At 38.1% G+C, this 19864-nt stretch overlaps 1 protein-coding gene across 2 annotated transcripts in view; it reads left to right on the forward strand.

The window, feature by feature from the left end:
* Positions 1–19864, forward strand: part of BRMS1L (BRMS1 like transcriptional repressor) — a 44300-nt gene that overhangs the window by 16087 nt on the left and 8349 nt on the right. For both annotated transcript variants that reach the window (XM_027521157.1, XM_027521159.1), the window contains exons 5-7: positions 16054–16150; positions 18753–18836; positions 19529–19593. In XM_027521157.1, the coding sequence (XP_027376958.1) occupies positions 16054–16150; positions 18753–18836; positions 19529–19593 (246 nt within the window). The remainder of the gene's footprint in view (positions 1–16053; positions 16151–18752; positions 18837–19528; positions 19594–19864) is intronic.

Consider the following 19864-nt stretch of genomic DNA (forward strand, 5'->3'; position numbering starts at 1 on the left):
GACTGGAGTGGGTTGTCATTTCCTTCTTCAGGGGATCTTCCCAACCCAGGGATTAAACCTGAATCTCCTGCATACAGGCAGATTCTTTATCACTGAGCCACCTGGGAAGCCCTAATTGTGCGTATGTTTGTATAATTGTTTTTCACATAGCTGGCGTGACTCTATGTATACTATTTGTATTCTAACTTTTTTATAAGCAGCATTTCATAAGCATATCTTTATTGCTCTAAATACTTTTTTTTTTAAGGGTCATTTTGTGTTTTTTGTTTATTTTTAAAAATTAGAAGATGGTTCTTATAAGGCGCTAGCCTGCCATCTTCTTGATCAGCTGGCCCCCCCAAAAAGGTCTCTTTCTTGCCTCAGCCCCTTATCTCTCAGATTCATTGGCCTGTTGTGCAGTGAGCAGATCAAGCATGGACTCAGTATCAATTTGGCTTAGCCAGCCAGGATCCTGCTGCTTGTGGCTAGCTGATCCTAATCAAGGAATATTGGGGCAAGACCCTAGCAGCTGCTGGGACCATTTGTCCAGAGGTTCTTTCCTTCAAGATTCCCTGCAGTGGCCTGGCTGCCCCCAGTGCTTGGCAGTTGAGAAAAGGAACAGACAAACTTCTACAAGTTGACAGACTGGGATTTTGTTTGTAGGGTTTCATTAACGACAAACCCAGCCCTGCGTGAGATAGGTCTATAATCTCTGCAGAAACTTGACATCTTCCAACTCAGTTCAAAATTGAGTGAGCATCCAGGAAACCACTGGCTCATTCACTGCTCTGATGAACCCGGAACCCAGAACAATACAGAGTTATGCACTTAAAGCTCAGAAAAGGATGCAGAACAGTACGTGTAAGATCAAGCCACGCTCCTTAGCACTTTAAGAGTTCAAGCCATGAGCCTTTGGAGTGGGAGCACTGGCTCCAAGACCCTAGGCTACTAGAGACCTAACCCTAGGTGGAATCAAATGGAACTCACACAAAGGAAACCTCTGGAATACAAGACCCTGCATCACCCAACCACCAGTAGCACCCTGTGCAGGACGCCTCATCTAAACAACAAACAAAACAAAAAATACAAACCAAATCATCAGCAGACAGGAGTACTGCCTCATCTAGCCTTGCCCATCCGAGGAAAAACAAACAAATAAACACACAGCACAAATCTCACCCTGTATGAAGCTTACACAAACCACTGGGACCAACCTTAGGTGGGCAGAAACCAAAAGGAAGGAAGAATTCAACCTTGAAGCCTGGAAAAAGAAGACCTCAAGCACAGTAAGTTAAAAAAGAAAAAATGAAAAGGCAGAGAAATACCACACAAATGATGGAACAAACTAGAAACAAAGAAGTCCAAATAAATGAAGAGGAAATAGGCAAACTACATGAAAAAGGATTCAGAATAATGATAGTAAAGATGATCAAAAACCTTGAAAACAAGATGGAGAAAATGCAAGAATCAATTAACAAAGACCTAGAAGAATTAAAGAATAAACATGCAGAGACAAACAACAAAATTACTGAAATTAAAAATACTCTATAAGAAATTCAGTTCAGTTCAGTTCAGTCGCTCAGTCGTGTCCGACTCTTTGTGACCCCATGAATCACAGCACGCCAGGCCTCCCTGTCCATAACCATCTCCTGGAATTCACTCAAATGCAATGTCCGTCGAGTTGGTGATGCCATCCAGCCATCTCATCCTCTGTCGTCCCCTTCTCCTCCTGCCCCCAATCCCTCCCAGCATCAGAGTCTTTTCCAATGAGTCAACTCTTCGCATGAGGTGGCCAAAGTACTGGAGTTTCAGCTTTAACATCATTCCTTCCAAAGAAGTCCCAGGGCTGATCTCCTTCAGAATGGACTGGGTGGATCTCCTTGCAGTCCAAGGGACTCTCGAGAGTCTTCTCCAACACCACAGTTCAAAAGCATCAATTCTTCGGCACTCAGCTTTCTTCATAGTCCAACTCTCACATCCATACATGACCACTGGAAAAGCTATAGCCTTGACTAGATGGACCTTTGTTGGCAAAGTAATGTCTCTGCTTTTCAATGTGCTATCTAGGTTGGTCATAACTTTTCTTCAAAGAATTAGTAGCAGAATATCTGAAGCAGAAGAACGAATCAGTGAGCTGGAAGATAAAATGGTGGAAATAACTTCGGAAGAGCAGAATAAAGTAAAAAGAATGAAAAGAACTGAGGATAGTCTCAGAGACCTCTGGGACCATATCAAATGCACCAACATTCGAATTATAGAGGTCCCAGAAGAAGAAGACAAAAAGAAAGGGTATGAGAAAATTTTTGAACAGATTACAGTTGAAAATTTCCCCAACATGGAAAAGGAAATAGTCAATCAAGTGTAAGAGGCACAAAGAGTCCCATACAAGATAAACCCAAGGAGAAACACGCTAAGACACATACTGATCAAACCAACAAAGACTAAACACAAAGAAAGAATATTGAAAGCAGCAAGGGAGAAGCAACAAGTAACATACAAGGGAAACCCTATATGCTTAACAGCTGATCTTTCAGCAGAAACTCTGTAGGCCAGAAGGGAATGGCAAGATATATTTAAAGTACTGAAAGGGAAAAATCTACAACCAAGATTACTGTACCCAACAAGGATCTCATTCAGAATTGATGGAGGAATAAAATGCTTTTCAGACAAGAAAAAGTTAAGGGAATTCAGTACCACCAAACCAGTTTTACAACAAATGTTAAAGGGACTTACATAGTCAAGAAATACAAGAGAAGAAAAATGACCTACAAAATCAACCCCAAACAATTAAGAAAATGGCAATAGGAACATTTATATCAATAATTACTTTAAATGTAAATGAATTAAATGCTCCAACCAAAACACACAGACTGGCTGAATGGATACAAAAACAAGACCGGTATATATGCTGTCTACAAGAAACCCACTTTAGATCTCAAGACACATATAGACTGAAAGTGAGAGGATGAAAAAGTATATTAAATGCAAATGGAAAGCAAAGCTGGATTAGCAATCCTCATGTCAGACAAAATAGACCTTAGAATAAAGAAGACTACAAGAGTTAAGGAAGGACACTACATAATGATCAAAGAATCAATTCAAGAGAAAGATATAACAATTGTAAATATCTGTGCACCCAACATAGGAGCACCACAATGCTATGACGCTAAATATCAGTTACAAGAAAAAAACTGTAAGAAACACAAACACATGGAGATTAAACAACCTGTTTCTAAATAAACAACAGATTACTGAAGAAATCAAAAGGGAAATCAAAAAATTTCTAGAAACAAATGACAAAACACAACTCAAAACCTATGGGATGCAGCAAAAGCCATTCTAAGAGGGAAGTTTATAGCAATACAATCCTACCTTAATAAACAAGAAGAACATTGAATAGACAATCTAACTTTACACCTAAAACAACTGGAAAAAGAAGTACAAACCTCCCCCCCCAAATTAGTAGAAGCAAAGAAATCATAAAGATCCAAGCAGAAATAAATGAAAAAGAAATGAAAGAAACAGTAGTAAAGATTAATAAAACTAAAAGCTGGTTCTTTGAGAAGATAAACAAAATTGACAAACCTTTAGCCAGACTAATCAAGAAAAAAAGAAGAATCAAATCAACAAAATTAGAAATGAAAAAGGAAACATTACAACAAACAGTAGAGAAATACAAAGGATTATAAGAGAGTATTATGAGCAACTATATGGCACTAAAATGGATAACCTGGAAGAAATGGATGGATTCTTAAAAAAATTCAATTTTCCAAGACTGAACCAGAAAGAAATTATGAACAACCCAATTACAAGCACTGAAATTGAAGCTGTGATCAAAAATCTCCCAAAAAACAAAAGCCCAGGACCAGATGGCTTCATGGGAGAATTCTGTCAAACATTTAGAGAAGAACTAATGCCTATCCTTCTAAAATTCTTTAAAAAAATTGCAGAGGAAAGAACACTTCCGAACTCATTCTACGAGGCCACCATCACCTGATACCAAAACCAGACAAAGACAACACAAAAAAATAAAACTACAGGCCAATATCACTGATGAACATAGATGCAAAAATCCTCAACAAAATTTTAGCAAACAGAATTCAGCAACACATCAAAAAGCTTATATACTATGATCAAGTTGGGTTTATTCCAGGGATGCAAGAATTCTTCAATATATGAAAATCAATCAATGTGATACACCATATAAACAATTTGAAAGATAAAAACCATATGATCATCTCAATAGATGCAGAAAAAGCCTTTGACAAAACTCAGCACCCATTTATGATTAAAACTCTTCAGAGTGGGCACAGAAGGAACCTACCTCAACATAGTAAAAGCCATATATGATAAGCCTACGGCAAACATTATTCTCAATGGTGAAAAACTGAAAGCATTCCCCCTGAGATCAGGAACAAGATAAGGGTGTCCACTTTCTCAACTATTATTCAACATAGTTCTGGAAGTCCTAGCTACAGAAATCAGAGAAGAAAATATGGGGAGGGAGGAGGGTTCAGGATGGGGAACACATGTATACCTGTGGTGGATTCGTTTTGATGTATGGCAAAACCAATACAATATTGTAAAGTTAAAAAATAAAATAAAAAAAAATAAGTAAACCTCTGACTGTTTGCAGATGACATGATACTGTACATAGATAGCCCTAAAGATAGTATCAGAAAATTACTAGAGCTAATCAGTGAATTTCTCAGAGTTGCAGGATACAAAATAAATATGCCAAAATCACTGGCATTTCTGTATACTAGCAATGAAAATCAGAGAAATTAAAGAATCAATCCCATTCACCATTGCAACAAAAAGAATTAAATATCTAGGAATAAACTTACTTAAGGAGACAAAAGAACTGTACACAGATAATTATAAGACACTAATGAAAGAAATCAAAGATGACATAAACAGATGGAGAGATATTCCATGTTCCTGCATAGGAAGAATCAATATTATCAAAGTGACTATACTACCAAATGCAATCTACAGATTCAGTGTGGATCCCTATCAAATTACCAGTAGCATTTTTCACAGAACTAGAACAAAAAATTTCACAATTCAAATGGAAACACAACAGACCCTGAATAGCCAAAGCAGTCTTGAGAAAGAAGAATGGAGCTGGACGAATCAACCGTTCTGACTTCAGATTATACTACAAAGCTCCAGTCATCAAGATAGTATGGTACTGGCACAAAAACAGAAATATAGACCAATGGAACAAGATAGAAAACCCAGAAAAAAACCCATGAACCTATGGGTACCTTATTTTTGACAAAGGAGGCAAGAATATACAATGGGGCAAAGACAGCCTCTTTGATAAATGGTGCTGGGAAAACTGGATAGCCGCATGCAAAAGAGTGAAATTAGAACACTTCTTAACACCATATACAAAGATAAACTCAAAATGGATTAAAGACCTAAATGTAAGACAAGAAACTATAAAACTTTTAGAAGAAAACATAGGCAGAAAACTCTACATAAAGCAAGTTCCTCTATGACCCACCTCCTAGAGTAATGGAAATAAAACAAAAGTAAACAAGTGGGACTTAATTAAACTTAAAAGCTTTTGCATAGCAAAGGAAATTATAAGCAAGGTGAAAAGACAACCCTCAGAATGGGAGAAAATAATAGCAAATGAAACAACGGACAAAGGATTAATTTCCAAAATATACAAGCAGCTTGTACAACTCAATGCCAGAAAAACAAACAACCCAATCATGAAGTGGGAAAAAGGCCTAAACAGTCATTTCTCCAAAGAAGACATACAGACACATGAAAAGATGCTCAACATCGCTCATTATTCAGTTCAGTTCAGTTCAGTTGCTCAGTCGTGTCCGACTCTTTGCAACCCCATGAATCGCAGCACGCCAGGCCTCCCTGTCCATCACCAACTCCCGGAGTTCACTCAGACTCACGTCCATCGAGTCAGTGATACCATTCAGCCATCTCATCTCTGTCATCCTCTTCTCCTCCTGCCCCCAGTCCCTCCCAGCATCAGAGTCTTTTCCAATGAGTCAGCTCTTCGCATGAGGTGGCCAAAGTACTGGAGTTTCAGCTTTAGCATCATTCCTTCCAAAGAAATCCCAGGGCTGATCTCCTTCAGAATGGACTGGGTGGATTTCCTTGCAGTCCAAGGGACTCTCAAGTGTCTTCTCCACCACCACAGTTCAAAAGCATCAATTCTCTGGTGCTCAGCTTTCTTCACAGTCCAACTCTCGCATCCACACATGACCACTGAAAAAGCTATAGCCTTGACTAGACGGACCTTTGTTGGCAAAGTAATGTCTCTTCTTTTGAATATGCTATGTAGGTTGGTCATAACTTTTCTTCCAATGAGTAAGCATCTTTTAATTTCATGGCTGCAGTCACCATCTGCAGTGATTTTGGAGCCCCCCAAAATAAAGTCTGACACTGTTTCCACTGTTTCCCCATCTATTTGCCATGAAGTGATGGGACCAGATGCCATGATCTTAGTTTTCTGAATGTTGAGCTTTAAGCCAACTTTTTCACTCTCCTTTTTCACCTTCATCAAGAGGCTTTTTAGTTCCTCTTCACTTTCTGCCATAAGGGTGGTGTCATCTGCATATCTGAGGCTATTGATATTTCTCCTGGCAATCTTGATACCAGCTTGTGCTTCTTCCAGTCCAGCGTTTCTCATGATGTACTCTGCATAGAAGTTAAATAAGCAGGGTGACAATATACAGCCTTGATGTACTCCTTTTCCTATTTGGAACCAGTCTGTTGTTCCATGTCCAATTCTAACTGTTGCTTCCTGACCTGCATACAAATTTCTCAAGAGGCAGATCAGGTGTTCTGGTATTCCCATCTCTTTCAGAATTTTCCACAGTTTCTTGTGATCCACACAGTCAAAGGCTTATTATTAGAGAAATGCAAATCAAAACTGCAATGAGGTACCACCTCACACTGGTCAGAATGGCTGCTATCAAATAGTCTACAAACAATAAATGCTGGAGAGGGTGTGGAGAAAAGGGAATGCTCTTGCACTGTTGGTGGGAATGTAAATTGATACAGCCACTATGGAAGACGGTATGGACATTCCTTAAAAAACTAGGAATAAAATCAGAATAAAACCAACATATGACCCAGCAATCCCACTCCTAGGCATATCCAAAACTGAAGTAGACACATGTATGCCATTGTTTATAGCAGTACATTTGTAATAGCTAAAACATGGAAGCAACCAAGATGTCCATTAACAGATGAATGGAAAAAGAAGTTGTGGTACATACACACAATGGAATATTACTAAGCCGTAAAAAGAAATGCATGTGAGTCACTTCTGATGAGGTGGATGAACCAAAAACCTATTATATAGAGTGAAGTGAGTCAGAGAGAGGAAGATAAATATTGTATTCTAATGCACATATGGAATCTAGAAAAATAGTACTGAAGAATTTATTTACAGAGCAGCAGTGGAGAAACAGACATAGAGAATGGACTTATGGACATTGGGAGAGGGCAGGAGAGGGTGAGATGTATGAAGAGAGTAACATGGAAACTTACATTACTATATGTAAAATAGTTAGCCAACAGGATTTTGCTGTATGGCTCAGGAAACTCAAACAGTGGCTCTGTATTAACCTAGAGGGATGGGGTGGGGAGGGAGATGGGAGGGAGGTTCAAAAGGGAGGGGATATATGTATACCTGTGGCTGACTCATGTTGAGGTTTGACAGAAAATAGTAAAATTCTGTAAAGCAATTATCCATCAATGAAAAAATAAAAAAATTTTTTTCTTCTAGTTTTATGAAGATGTAATTGACATATAGCACTGTGTAAGTTTAAAGTGTGCATCATAGTGATTTAATTTATAAGCATCATGATATCATAAGTTTAATGGGCAGCCATCATCTCATATAGATACAAAATTAAAAAATAGAAAAATAAATTTTTCCTTGTGATGAAAACTTTTAGGATTTACTCTTAACAACTTTTGTATATAACACACAGTGGTGTTAATTAATCATGTTGTACTTGTTTATTTTATAACTGGAAGTTTGTATCTTTGGATGGCCTTCAACCAGATTCCCCCTCCCTAAATACTCTTAAAAATCTGCTTTTACTGGGTAATGTGTGTACATATTTCTGAAAGCACAGGCTTGTAATGCAAAACAGCAGTCTCACTCCCATCTCTGTGTTCTACATGCAAGCAGCAATTGTCTATGTAAATCTTTTATCTACTGCTTCTGGAGGTTAGCCTCATTTCTAAATAATACCAGTTTTGGATAGTACCTTTTGAAAGCTGAGGATTCCATAATAGTTCCCCTTATCTCATTCTTCTGATATTGTTATGTCATAATTTTTGTTTTTGTTGTAACAATAATTATTTTTTACTGATCCCAGAGTTATGCTTTGCTTAAACGTCCCTTCTTGTACAACGGTGTTTTTTTAACCTTGGAATTAATTGCTTCATTTATTGTTTGTTAGTTTTCTCTTGTTTATCAGTTCTCCCCAGAGACTCGAGCAGATTTATGAAAACCCCCAGTGCCATTTTCCACATGGTCAGATGCATCAGGTAATCCATGAGACCCATTTCCTTCTGGAGTTCTTCATCCTGGGAGCAGGTCTTCCATCCCTGGACCCCGTTCCTTTCTGCTCCATCTTTCAGATACTTTCTATGCCAGCTGCATCTCTGTCTTCATGGGTATCTCTTCACAAGTAAAGTAATTCCCTTTACTTCTTTCCCTGCTAGTCTTGCTTTCTTTTTTCAGTTTTGTTGAGTAGCTTCTTGGGAAAAAGTGTATAGAAGTTAGTTGTTTGAGACTTCTTGTATTGGTTATCTATTGCTTTATAATAAATTACTCCAAAATTTAGTCACTTGAAACAGTAATAAGCATTTTATTTTTCAGTCTTTATGGTCAGGAACTTGGGAGCAAATTAGCTGGGTGGTTCTGGCTCAGGGAATCACATGAAATTGCAGTGAAGAGGTCAGCCAGGGAAGCAGCTATTTGAAGGCTTGACTGGGACTGCAGGAACTGCTTCTACGGTGACTGACTTAAAGACTGGCAGGTTGTTGCTGGTTGTTAGTTGGAAGCCTTATTCCCATAGGCCTCTCCACAGGCTTACTGAGGGCCCCCATGACCTTGTGACTAGCTTCTCTGGGAGTGAATGGTTTACAAGAGCAAGATAGAAGTGACAGTGTTTTTAATAACCTAGATTTCTGCCACATTCTGTTCCTTACAGATGAGTCATTAAGTCCTGCCCACTTTCAGGGAGACAGGAATTAGGGTCCTGCTTTTGAAGGGAGGCATGTCAAAGATTTATTGGACATGTTTTAAAACCCTTACATCTTTCATGTCCAGAACCATCTTTTAACTCACCCTTCAGAGTATGGAATTCTAGATGTAAGTAATGATGTTTCCTCAGAATTTTGAAGGCATTTTTCCATTGTCTTCTAGCCTCTAGTATTGCTTTGAGAAGCCTGTTACCATTGTGAATCTTGATCCTCTGTACATGACCTGTTTTCTTCCTGAATAGCTGTAAGATGTTTTCTTTATCCTTGATGCTATGGAACAGCAAGGTGATATGTGCTTCTCTTTTCATTCATGTGAATACTCAGAGGAACATTTATATCAGGAAACATATCTTTTGCTCTGAGAATTTCTTATATTGTTTCTTCTCCATTATTTTCTGTTTTCTCATTTTGGAACTCCTCTTGGTTAGCTGCTGAACCCCCAAGATTGATCTTTGAATTTTCTTATATTTCATATATATATTATATTATTACATAGTATTTAGATCTTATATATTATATTTTTATTGCACTTCCCTCCACCTTTTCCCTTCATTCTTATTTTATTCTTTTTAAGAGTGTATTCAACTTTCTTTTCCAATCCTTTTACTAAATATTTTATTTCCATTCTGTATTTAATTTCCAAAAGCCCTTATGTCCTCTGATTACCCGTTTTTTATACTTTTTCCAACTCCTATTCTTTTCTCATGGATGTAATCTCATCCCTTTATGGGTATTAAATGCAGTTGTTTTAAACTTTTTTTTTCTGTATCTTGACTTGTTCCTGTTTCTTTATACTTCTTTTTTGTTCATTTGTCTCTCTGTGTTTCATTTTGATGCTTTTCACAAATAACTAGCCACCTTTGGCCATCATTCATATCTAGGAGTGAGTCAATATAATCTGCCTGTGTGCAGAGCTTGTCAGCTGCTGAGCTCTAGAAGTTTTCTTCTCACTGGTGAGCCTTTCTCTCTTTAGGGCTTCCCATGTATTTTCCCCTATCCAGACCCTTCTTCATTTCTTTGTAGATTTGGAAGTATGACTCAGACTTTTCGAATATTCGCCCCTCTCAACTTCTTTCTTTACAGAGTGCCTGTGTGTGTATAGTGTACATAATGCAGATCTTAGGGTTCTGTCTCAGTTTAGTTATGTTCGGAGGTTATGGCATGGCATTGTGCTCCTTCCTTTGTTTGATAACTGTAAGTGTTTGTTGATTTATTTTGTACTTGTTTTCTGTTTACTTTATTATGTCTTTGGGAAGAGAGAGTTTATGATCTGGATTCATTTGTAATTTTACTGTAGCTTTTTGAATTTTCCCATAGCTTTTTGAATTTTCCCCTACTTTTTGAATTCTGAATGTTTGTTATCTGCAGAGTAGTAGTATGGATGTACAATAATTTCTGTAGCCAATACTCTGTTATTGGATTTTACTTTGTTCCTGGTTTTATGCATTACAAGTATTGCTGTTGTGGACATCCTTTTCCATGGAACATTGGCCAAGGTTGTTATTTCTTTAGAATGGAATCCTCAGCGTAATTACTAGATCAAAGGATGTAGTCAGTGAAGTCCTTAAAACTTATTTGTAAGTTACTTTCTAAATTGTTGAGTTGGTTTATATTCTCTGTATCAGTTGGCATTGTATATTTATTTTAAATTAATTTATTAATTTTAATTGGAGGCTAATTACTTTACAGTATTGTGGTGGTTTTGCCATACATTGACATGAATCAGCTATGGGTATACCTGTGTCCCCCATCCTGAATCCCCCACCCACCTCCCTCCCCATCCCATCCCTCTGGGTTGTCCCAGTGCACCGGCTTTGAGTGCCCTGTTTCATGCATTGAACTTGGACTTGTGATCTGTTTCACATATGGTAATATACATGTTTCAGTGCTATTCTCTCAAATCATCCCACCCTCATCTTCTCCCACAGAGTCCAAAAGTCTGTTCTGTGTATCTGTGTCTCTTTTTCTGTCTCACATATAGGGTTATTGTTACCATCTTTCTAAATTCCATATATATGTGTTAATATACTGTATTGGTGTTTTTCTTTCTGACTTACTTCACTCTGTATAATTGGCTCCAGTTTCATCCACCTCATTAGAACTGATTCAAATGCGTTGATTTTAATAGCTGAGTAATATTCCATTGTGTATATGTACCACACCTTTCTTATCCATTCATGTGCTGAGGGACATCTAGGTTGCTTCCATGTCCTGGCTATTATAAACAGTGCTGTGATGAACATTGGGGTACACGTGTCTCTTTCAGTTCTTGTGTCCTCAGTGTGTATGCCCAGCAGTGGGATTGCTGAGTCATATGGCAGTTCTATTTTCAGTTTTTTAAGGAATCTCCACACTGTTCTCCATAGTGGCTGTATTAGTTTGCATTCCCACCAACAGTGTAAGAGGGTTCCCTTTTCCATACACCCTCTCCAGCATTTATTGTTTGTAGACATTTTGATAGCAGCCATTCTGACCGACGTGAGATGTTACCTCATTGTGGTTTTGATTTGCATTTCTCTGATAACGAGTGATGTTGAGCATCTTTTCATGTGTTTGTTAGCTATCTGTATGTCTTCTTTAGAGAAATGTCTGTTTAGTTCTTTGGCCCATTTTTTGATTGGGTCATTTATTTTTCTGGTAGGCATTGTTTATTATAATTGAAAAGAATAAAACAACTTTGCCAAGTGAAGAATAGTATTACATACTGTACATTTTAATTTGTACTTGTATTTGTCTCTCTGTCTCTTCTTTTGGCTGTTTTTGGTAGTGAGTATAGACAGTATTTCAGAGAAGGCGATGGCACCCCACTCCAGTACTCTTGCCTGGAAAATCCCATGGATGGAGGAGCCTGGTAGGCTGTGGTCCATGGGGTTGCTAAGAGTCAGACACGACTGAGCGACTTCCCTTTCACTTTTCACTTTCATGCACTGGAGAAGGAAATGGCAACCCACTCCAGTGTTCTTGCCTGGAGAATCCCAGGGATGGGGGAGCCTGGTGGGCTGCCGTCTATGGGGTCGCAGAGTCAGACATGACTGAAGGGACTTAGCAGTAGCAGCAGCATGGACAGTATTTAGATTTTTCTTACTGATTTATCCATGCTTGTTTAATTTCATCTGATGGTTTTAAGGCTTTGTCATGTTGCAGATATTTTTTATTGCTTTCTTCTTACCTTTGTTTGCTTTTTAATGTATCTTTAATTTCTGTGTTCACAAATAGTTTTTTAAAACATAACTTGTCCTTTGGATTTTTATGCTTTGAAAAGCTTTCTTCATCCCAATATCATTCACTATCTTTCCTTACTTTCTTTAAGTTTCATTTTGTAAATTTAACTGTTTAGTCCATTAATTGTTTTGTATAACGTAAGGCAAAGAACCTCATGTTATAGAATTTTTTCTCTGTATCAGTTCAGTTCAGTCACTCAGTTGTGTCCGACTCTTTGTGACTCCATGGACTGCAGCGTGCCAGGCTTCCCTGTCCATCACCAACTCCCAGTGCTTGCTCAAACTCATGTCCATCGAGTTGGTGATGCCATCCAACCATCTCATCCTCTATTGTCCCCTTCTCCTGCCTTCAATCTTGCCCAGCATCAGGGTCTTTTCCAGTGAGTCAGCTCTTTGCATCAGGTGGCCAAAATATTGGAGTTTCAGCTTCAACATCAGTCCTTCCTGAAAATCCTGAAAATATTCAGGACTGATTTCCTTTAGGATGGACTGGTTGGATCTCCAAGGGACTCTCAAGAGTCTTCTCCAACACCACAGTTCAAAAGCATCAATTCTTCGGTGCTCACTTTTCTTATGGTCCAGCTCTCACATCTATACATGACTACTGGAAAAACTATAGCTTTGACTATATGGACCTTTGTTGGCAAAGTAATGTCTCTGCTTTTTAATAAGCTGTCTAGGTTGGTCATAACTTCTCTTCCAAGGAGCAAGCGTCCTTTAATTTTATGGCTGCAGTCACCAGCAGTGATTTTTGAGCCCTGAAAAGTAAAGTCTCTCACTGTTTCGTTGTTTTACCATCTATTTGCCATGAAGTGATGGGGCTGGATGCCATGATCTTAGTTTTCTGAATGTTGAGTTTTAAGCCAACTTTTTTTCTCTGTACAGTTAAACTCATTTTTCTCTTGTCATTTATTGTCATCTGGTTTTCAAATAATTTGAAGTCACCTTTTTTGTAACATTTCCCACAACCGGAGTCTGTTTCTTGGCTTTTAAATCCTATTCTGCTTATCTTTTTATTCCAATGCAGCATACTTAAAAAAAAAAAAAAAAAAAGACTGTAGCCTTTTAATATGTTTTGTTCTTTCTCTGGTAATGCTAGTCCTTGAAAATCTCCCAAGACGCTATCCAGGTCCAAAACTGTGAGATGCCTTAATCAGGGAACTGCCAACAGTCAGTTGATTCTGAACCCAGGCCAGAGGGAGACCAGTGCAAACGTGGAACCTTGGAGCCACTTTGCTGGCATTCCCTAACACGTCCCTGATGAGAAGGAATATGGTCTCAGTTGGTGAAAGGGGTCAGTGAGCAGGTTCGCTAAGTATACGTGTGAAGATTGGAGGGGTGTGGGATTTTGAAGTCAAATATGTAGTTATAATTAATAATACTTTAAAAAAGCTAAATTACCTATTGAGTATAGAAGCCTCTACAGGCACCAAAGCAAGGGAGTTTGAATGTCTCTTTCTTTTCCAATGTCTTTTTACCTGCTTCATTTATGACTTTGTTTCCTTATGGAAGGCTGTTGAGGGGCTGGGGATAAGGGAGAGAAGAACAAGGAATAATGAGGATAGAGTCAAGGCAATTCTATTTGTGTAATTTAAAGTATACCTGTAATATTTTTTAGAGATGCCTTCAAAACTTCAAACATTTCAGTCCCATTGTACCTTTTTTTTTCAATTGTAAACAATGACTGGTAGGTTTATTTCAGAATTTCTGCTTGGCCTAGGGCAAATATATCAATGGAATACAAAGAGAATTCACCAGTTAAAAGTCCATATTCTTTTTTTAATGGTAATTTTTACAAAACATTTTTTCATTGAAATATTTTTAAAAGCAAAGGCTTTATTACTCCTGCTTAGCTTTCAGAGTCCTCTTTGGTTGGAGAATCTGGCTCTATTCTTAGCCATCACACGATCTTGACTGTAGCTGTAGCCTGTTCTCCCTTCTTATCTGCTATGTAACAGTTCCCAGTTCTTGTAGTACAATGTAGATAATGCTAGACTATTCCATAAAATTTTACCAAAAGCGGAGGAGAAAGTAAAAGGAAGTAAGCATAGAGTAATATGTAATGAGATAATTTTTCAAAGGGGATCTAGTTTTAGCTTTCTTCAGCTCTGCTTTCTCTCTACCTCCAGGATTGCTTCAAATTTACAAAAACCATCTTTTCTCTACCACTTGGGAGAACCTTCAAGCATATGTAGACTCTAAATTTCAAACCCAAAAGAGAAGACTTCATGATTGACACTGGGAATGCTGAAAATGGGCATGGCTTATGCCTTCCACAAGAAATCATAACTAACTGTATTCTAGTAGCTACTATCCCACTCCACTACTCTTGCCTGGAAAATCTCATGGCTGGAGGAGCCTGGTAGGCTGCAGTCCATGGGGTCGCTAAGAGTCGGACACGACTGAGCAACTTCACTTTCACTTTTCACTTTCATGCTTTGGAGAAGGAAATGGCAACCCGCCGCAGTGTTCTTCCCTGGAGAATCCCAGGGACGGTGGAACCTGATGGGCTGCTGTCTATGGGGTCGCACAGAGTCGGACACGACTGAAGCGACTTAGCAGCAGCAGCAGCAGTAGCTACTATGAGACAGTTATATCTAGCTATATCCCAATAGGCTATTGTCTTTACTAGAGATACACATGTGGTAGGTGGGTGGCAATCTGTCACAGCCTTTTATATGATAAGTCTATGTGATTTTATTTGTCATATAAAATTATAGTGGGAAATGGCAACCCACTGCAGTATTCTTGCCTAGAATATTCCATGAACAGAGGAGCCTGATGGACTACAGTCCATGGGGTCGCAAAGAGTTGGACACTACTGAGTGCACATGTGCACATGTGCACACACGCACGCACACATACACACACACACACACGCATGCACACACACACATTGCTCATTCTCACACTGATGCTCATCCTCTGGCTTTTAAAATAAAGGATACAGTATTTTATAATAAAAACTATGGGATAGAACAAATGGACCCGGATTCTAGTCTGATTTACTAGTAAATTGTCTTGTCTCTTAGCCAGTGGCTCAGTCTTTCTATATAATTGGGATATAATTAGTCTGTAATATTATGATTTTATCTTTAATTGAATTGTTTGAAATAATTATAAAATTTATACTTGAATTTTTCTCTTGATGATATATTAGTCTCTTTTAATATGATTGACGTATTAGTGAGGAATTGTTCTGATATGAGAAAAAACAGTTTGTTTTACAATGATACATTTTACAGGACAGGCTCTCCATTGTGCTGACAGGGGACCTGCCTGTATTTAAAAGGGGCTAGGAGCTCACTATGAGTTTTTTATGAAGTAAATATTTGCCTCTTTATCACATACAGATTTAGATATTCTTAAACAATTTAATTGTATGTAGTTCTCTGTATACTTAGATTCCGTAGTTTCTAGTTTTAGTTCATTCATATATTTGACATTTCATCATTAAAACTTTTAAGTTGAATTTAAACAAAAGCACCATATGTTAAAATACTTCTAACAGTGAGTTATTTGGTACTGTTAGTTAAATATGGAACAGTTTTTTCCTTCCTACTTATGTGTGATCTATTTTTTTTTTCAGAGTGAAAAGCTTTTGTTATATGATACAGTACAGAGTGAGTTAGAGGAGAAGATACGAAGGCTTGAAGAGGACCGGCACAGCATTGATATTACCTCAGGTGAGGGGAATGCTGTGATGTCATGTTTAAGTGACACTAAGCCTTTGGTTTACTGAGGTGTCTCCTCACATCTAGTCTCCTATACAGATGGTACATAAATGAAGCGTAGATCTTCACGACCCAGGTAATCACGATGATGTGATTACTCATCTAGAGCCAGATATCCTGGAATGTGAAGTCAAGTGGGTCTTAGAAAGCATCACTACAAACAAAGCTAGAGGAGGTGATGGAATTCCAGTTGAGCTCTTTCAAATCCTGAAAGATGATGCTGTGAAAGTGCTGCACTCAATATGCCAGCAAGTTTGGAAAACTCAGCAGTGGCCACAGGACTGGAAAAGGTCCATTTTCATTCCAATCCCAAAGAAAGGAAATGCCAAAGAATGCTCAAACTACAGCACAATTGCACTCATCTCACATGCTAGTAAAGTAATGCTCAAAATTCTCCAAGCCAGGCTTCAGCAATACGTGAACCGTGAACTTCCTGATGTTCAAGCTGGTTTTAGAAAAGGCAGAGGAACCAGAGATCAAATTGCCAACATCTGCTGGATCATGGAAAAAGCAAGAGAGTTCCAGAAAAACATCTATTTCTGCTTTATTGACTATGACAAAGCCTTTGACTGTGTGGATCACAATAAACTGTGGAAAATTCTGAAAGAGATGGGAATACCAGACCACCTGACCTGCCTCTTGAGAAATCTGTATGCAGGTCAGGAAGCAACACTTAGAACTGGACATGGAACAACAGACTGATTCCAAATAGGAAAAGGAGTACGTCAAGGCTGTATATTGTCACCCTGCTTATTTAACTTATATGCAGAGTACATCATGAGAAACGCTGGACTGGAAGAAGCACAAGCTGGAATCAAGATTGCCAGGAGAAATATCAATAACCTCAGATATGCAGATGACACCACCCTTATGGCAGAAAGTGAAGAGGAACTCAAAAGCCTCTTGATGAAAGTGAAAGTGGAGAGTGAAAAAGCTGGCTTAAAGCTCAACATTCAGAAAACGAAGATCATGGCATCTGGTCCCATCACTTCATGGGAAATAGATGGGGAAACAGTGGAAACAGTGTCAGACTATTTTTTTGGGCTCCAAAATCACTGCAGATGGTGACTGCAGCCATGAAATTAAAAGACGCTTACTCCTTGGAAGGAAAGTTACGACCAACCTAGATAGCATATTCAAAAGCAGAGACATTACTTTGTCAACAAAGGTCCATCTAGTCAAGGCTATGATTTTTCCTGTGGTCACATATAGATGTGAGATTTGGACTGTGAAGAAGGCTGAATGCCGAAGAATTGATGCTTTTGAACTGTGGTGGTGGAGAACACTCTTGAGAGTCCCTTGGACTGCAAGGAGATCCAACCAGTCCATTCTGAAGGAGATCAGCCCTGGGATTTCTTTGGAGGGAATGATGCTAAAGCTGAAACTCCAGTACTTTGGCCACCTCATGCGAAGAGCTGACTCATTGGAAAAGACTCTGATTCTGGGAGGGAGTGGGGGCAGGAGGAGAAGGGGACGACAGAGGATGAGATGGCTGGATGGCATCACTGACTCGATGGACATGAGTCTGAGTGAACTCCGGGAGTTGGTGATGGACAGGGAGGCCTGGCGTGCTGCGATTTATGGGCTCGCAAAGAGTCGGACATGACTGAGCGACTGAACGGAACTGAACTGAACGAGAGGGCAAGGAGGAAGACTGCTAAAGAATTTGCTGTGATTGTTGCTTTAATTTGGACTCATACTTCAGAAAGATATAGAAAATGAAGCACATGAAAAGGAATAAAATAGAAGTGTGACTGGAACAACAGGCATAAGAATAATGTACTGTAAGAATAGTTAAGCATATTATTACAACATAAGAGTAGTATTGGAAGACAGCTACAGTATATATTCTTTGCTCTAAGTCTTGAAAGATTGTCATGTGGAAGAAGGAGTAGAAGTCTTTTCTCTTGGTTGTGCACAAACTAGGACACAAAGATGGATATTATAAGGAGGCAGGTTTTTGTCTCAAAAAAAGGAAATACTTATTAATAATTAGATTAGGCCAAAGTGAAATTGGCTTTTTCAGGGAAGGTGTTTCTACACCTTGCAAGATTTACTGGGTTATCCTATGGTTCTTGCACGTGTATTGTGTTACTTGTTATAAATTCTGTTTCTCCAGTATAGAATAGGCAGAGCAGACGAGCTGAGCTCTCCTGCCATTGTTCGACTCATCGGCTGACCATGGGTGACAGTTTTAGCTTTTCTAAGTCAGTCTCTTTGTATAATTGAAGTCATGAGACTGTCTGCCTGAGAGGTAGCTTCAAAGATTAGTTGAGACCATTCACGTGATGAATATTTAAGTGCCTGACATATATGTTCATCAGTTACTAGGCATTAAGTGCCAAATTGAATTTTGCTCTAATGAAAGAAGAGGAAAATTCATAAATATATAGCTGCTCATTAAATTATATATAGTCATATATATTACAGTATATACCCATATTTATAGCATATAAACATAGCCACCAATGCAGTTTTGCTACTATGAAATTAGTCTTTTTTTTCCTTTGATCTCAAGAAATCAGATAATACTTAATTTATTTTTACCTGCCAGAGCTGTGGAACGATGAGCTTCAGTCAAGAAAAAAGAGGAAGGATCCTTTCAGTCCTGACAAAAAGAAGCCAGTTGTTGTGTCAGATATCCTTTTTCAAATTTTCTGGGTTTTTAAATTTTTTTTTCAGTTGTTTTAATGTACGTTTTTGCACTGTGCATATCTTTGTAGTTTTTATTAGTATGCTTTATCTTTATTTGCATGATCCTGTAATAAGAACAGATGATTTTTTAAAAATGATTGAAAGCAGAAGGGTATAGTTTAGATTAAGGGAGGTAGAGTGGATAAGAAATTTAGCCATGATCTCAACACTGAAAATTAATATGGGTTTGTAGATCACAAGGGCTTTGAAATGAAGCAGCTGTTTATTATATAGCATGATTGCTAAATTCTCAATTGTACTTTTTGACATTTTTAATGTCTCTGAAACTGGTATGTTTTTAAATTAAATTAATATATACATTCAATCTTGGCATTCCCGATGGTACCCTCCCTTGGCTCCTGCTTTCCCCCTCGCCCACCTCAAAACAGTGATTAGGTTGTTGGTGTATCTTACTGTCAGAGACACCATAGGATTAAGAGAATATGGTTATAACATCTGAAGTACTAGAACATACTTATGCTGGTACTAAGTTTTTTGAAAAACAATTTGGAGTCAGAATTCAGCATGCTGATGGTTTCTGTCTGAAGTCATTGTTCCAGTTTCTGAAAAACAGAAATTTGGAAGTATAGTTTAAAATTGGAATTCTTACAGCTAAACTGACCTTGACTTTTCAACGTCCGTATATAGTTTATATGTTACAAGATCTTGATATTCTTGAAGACTGGACAACAATAAGGAAGGTATGTTTAAAGAGCAATGGAATTCAAGTATATTTTTTGTAGTCTACTTTTTAAGAGTATATAATTTTTCACTAATACATCAAAATATTATTGTAAATATGCTTTACTTTGCAACAGTCTCTCTAGGCAGTCATTACTAATACAGATAACTGTGGATTGCAAGAGTATTTTATGAGAGGCATGTTAGCAGTTTGATTGTATTTTTTCCTGTGATAATGTAATTAACAGTTTATGCAAAAGTATGCAAAAGTATTTAGGTTGCCCCAAAATA

Source organism: Bos indicus x Bos taurus, chromosome 21 (genome assembly GCF_003369695.1).
Source record: "Bos indicus x Bos taurus breed Angus x Brahman F1 hybrid chromosome 21, Bos_hybrid_MaternalHap_v2.0, whole genome shotgun sequence".
Lineage (NCBI taxonomy): Eukaryota > Metazoa > Chordata > Mammalia > Artiodactyla > Bovidae > Bos > Bos indicus x Bos taurus.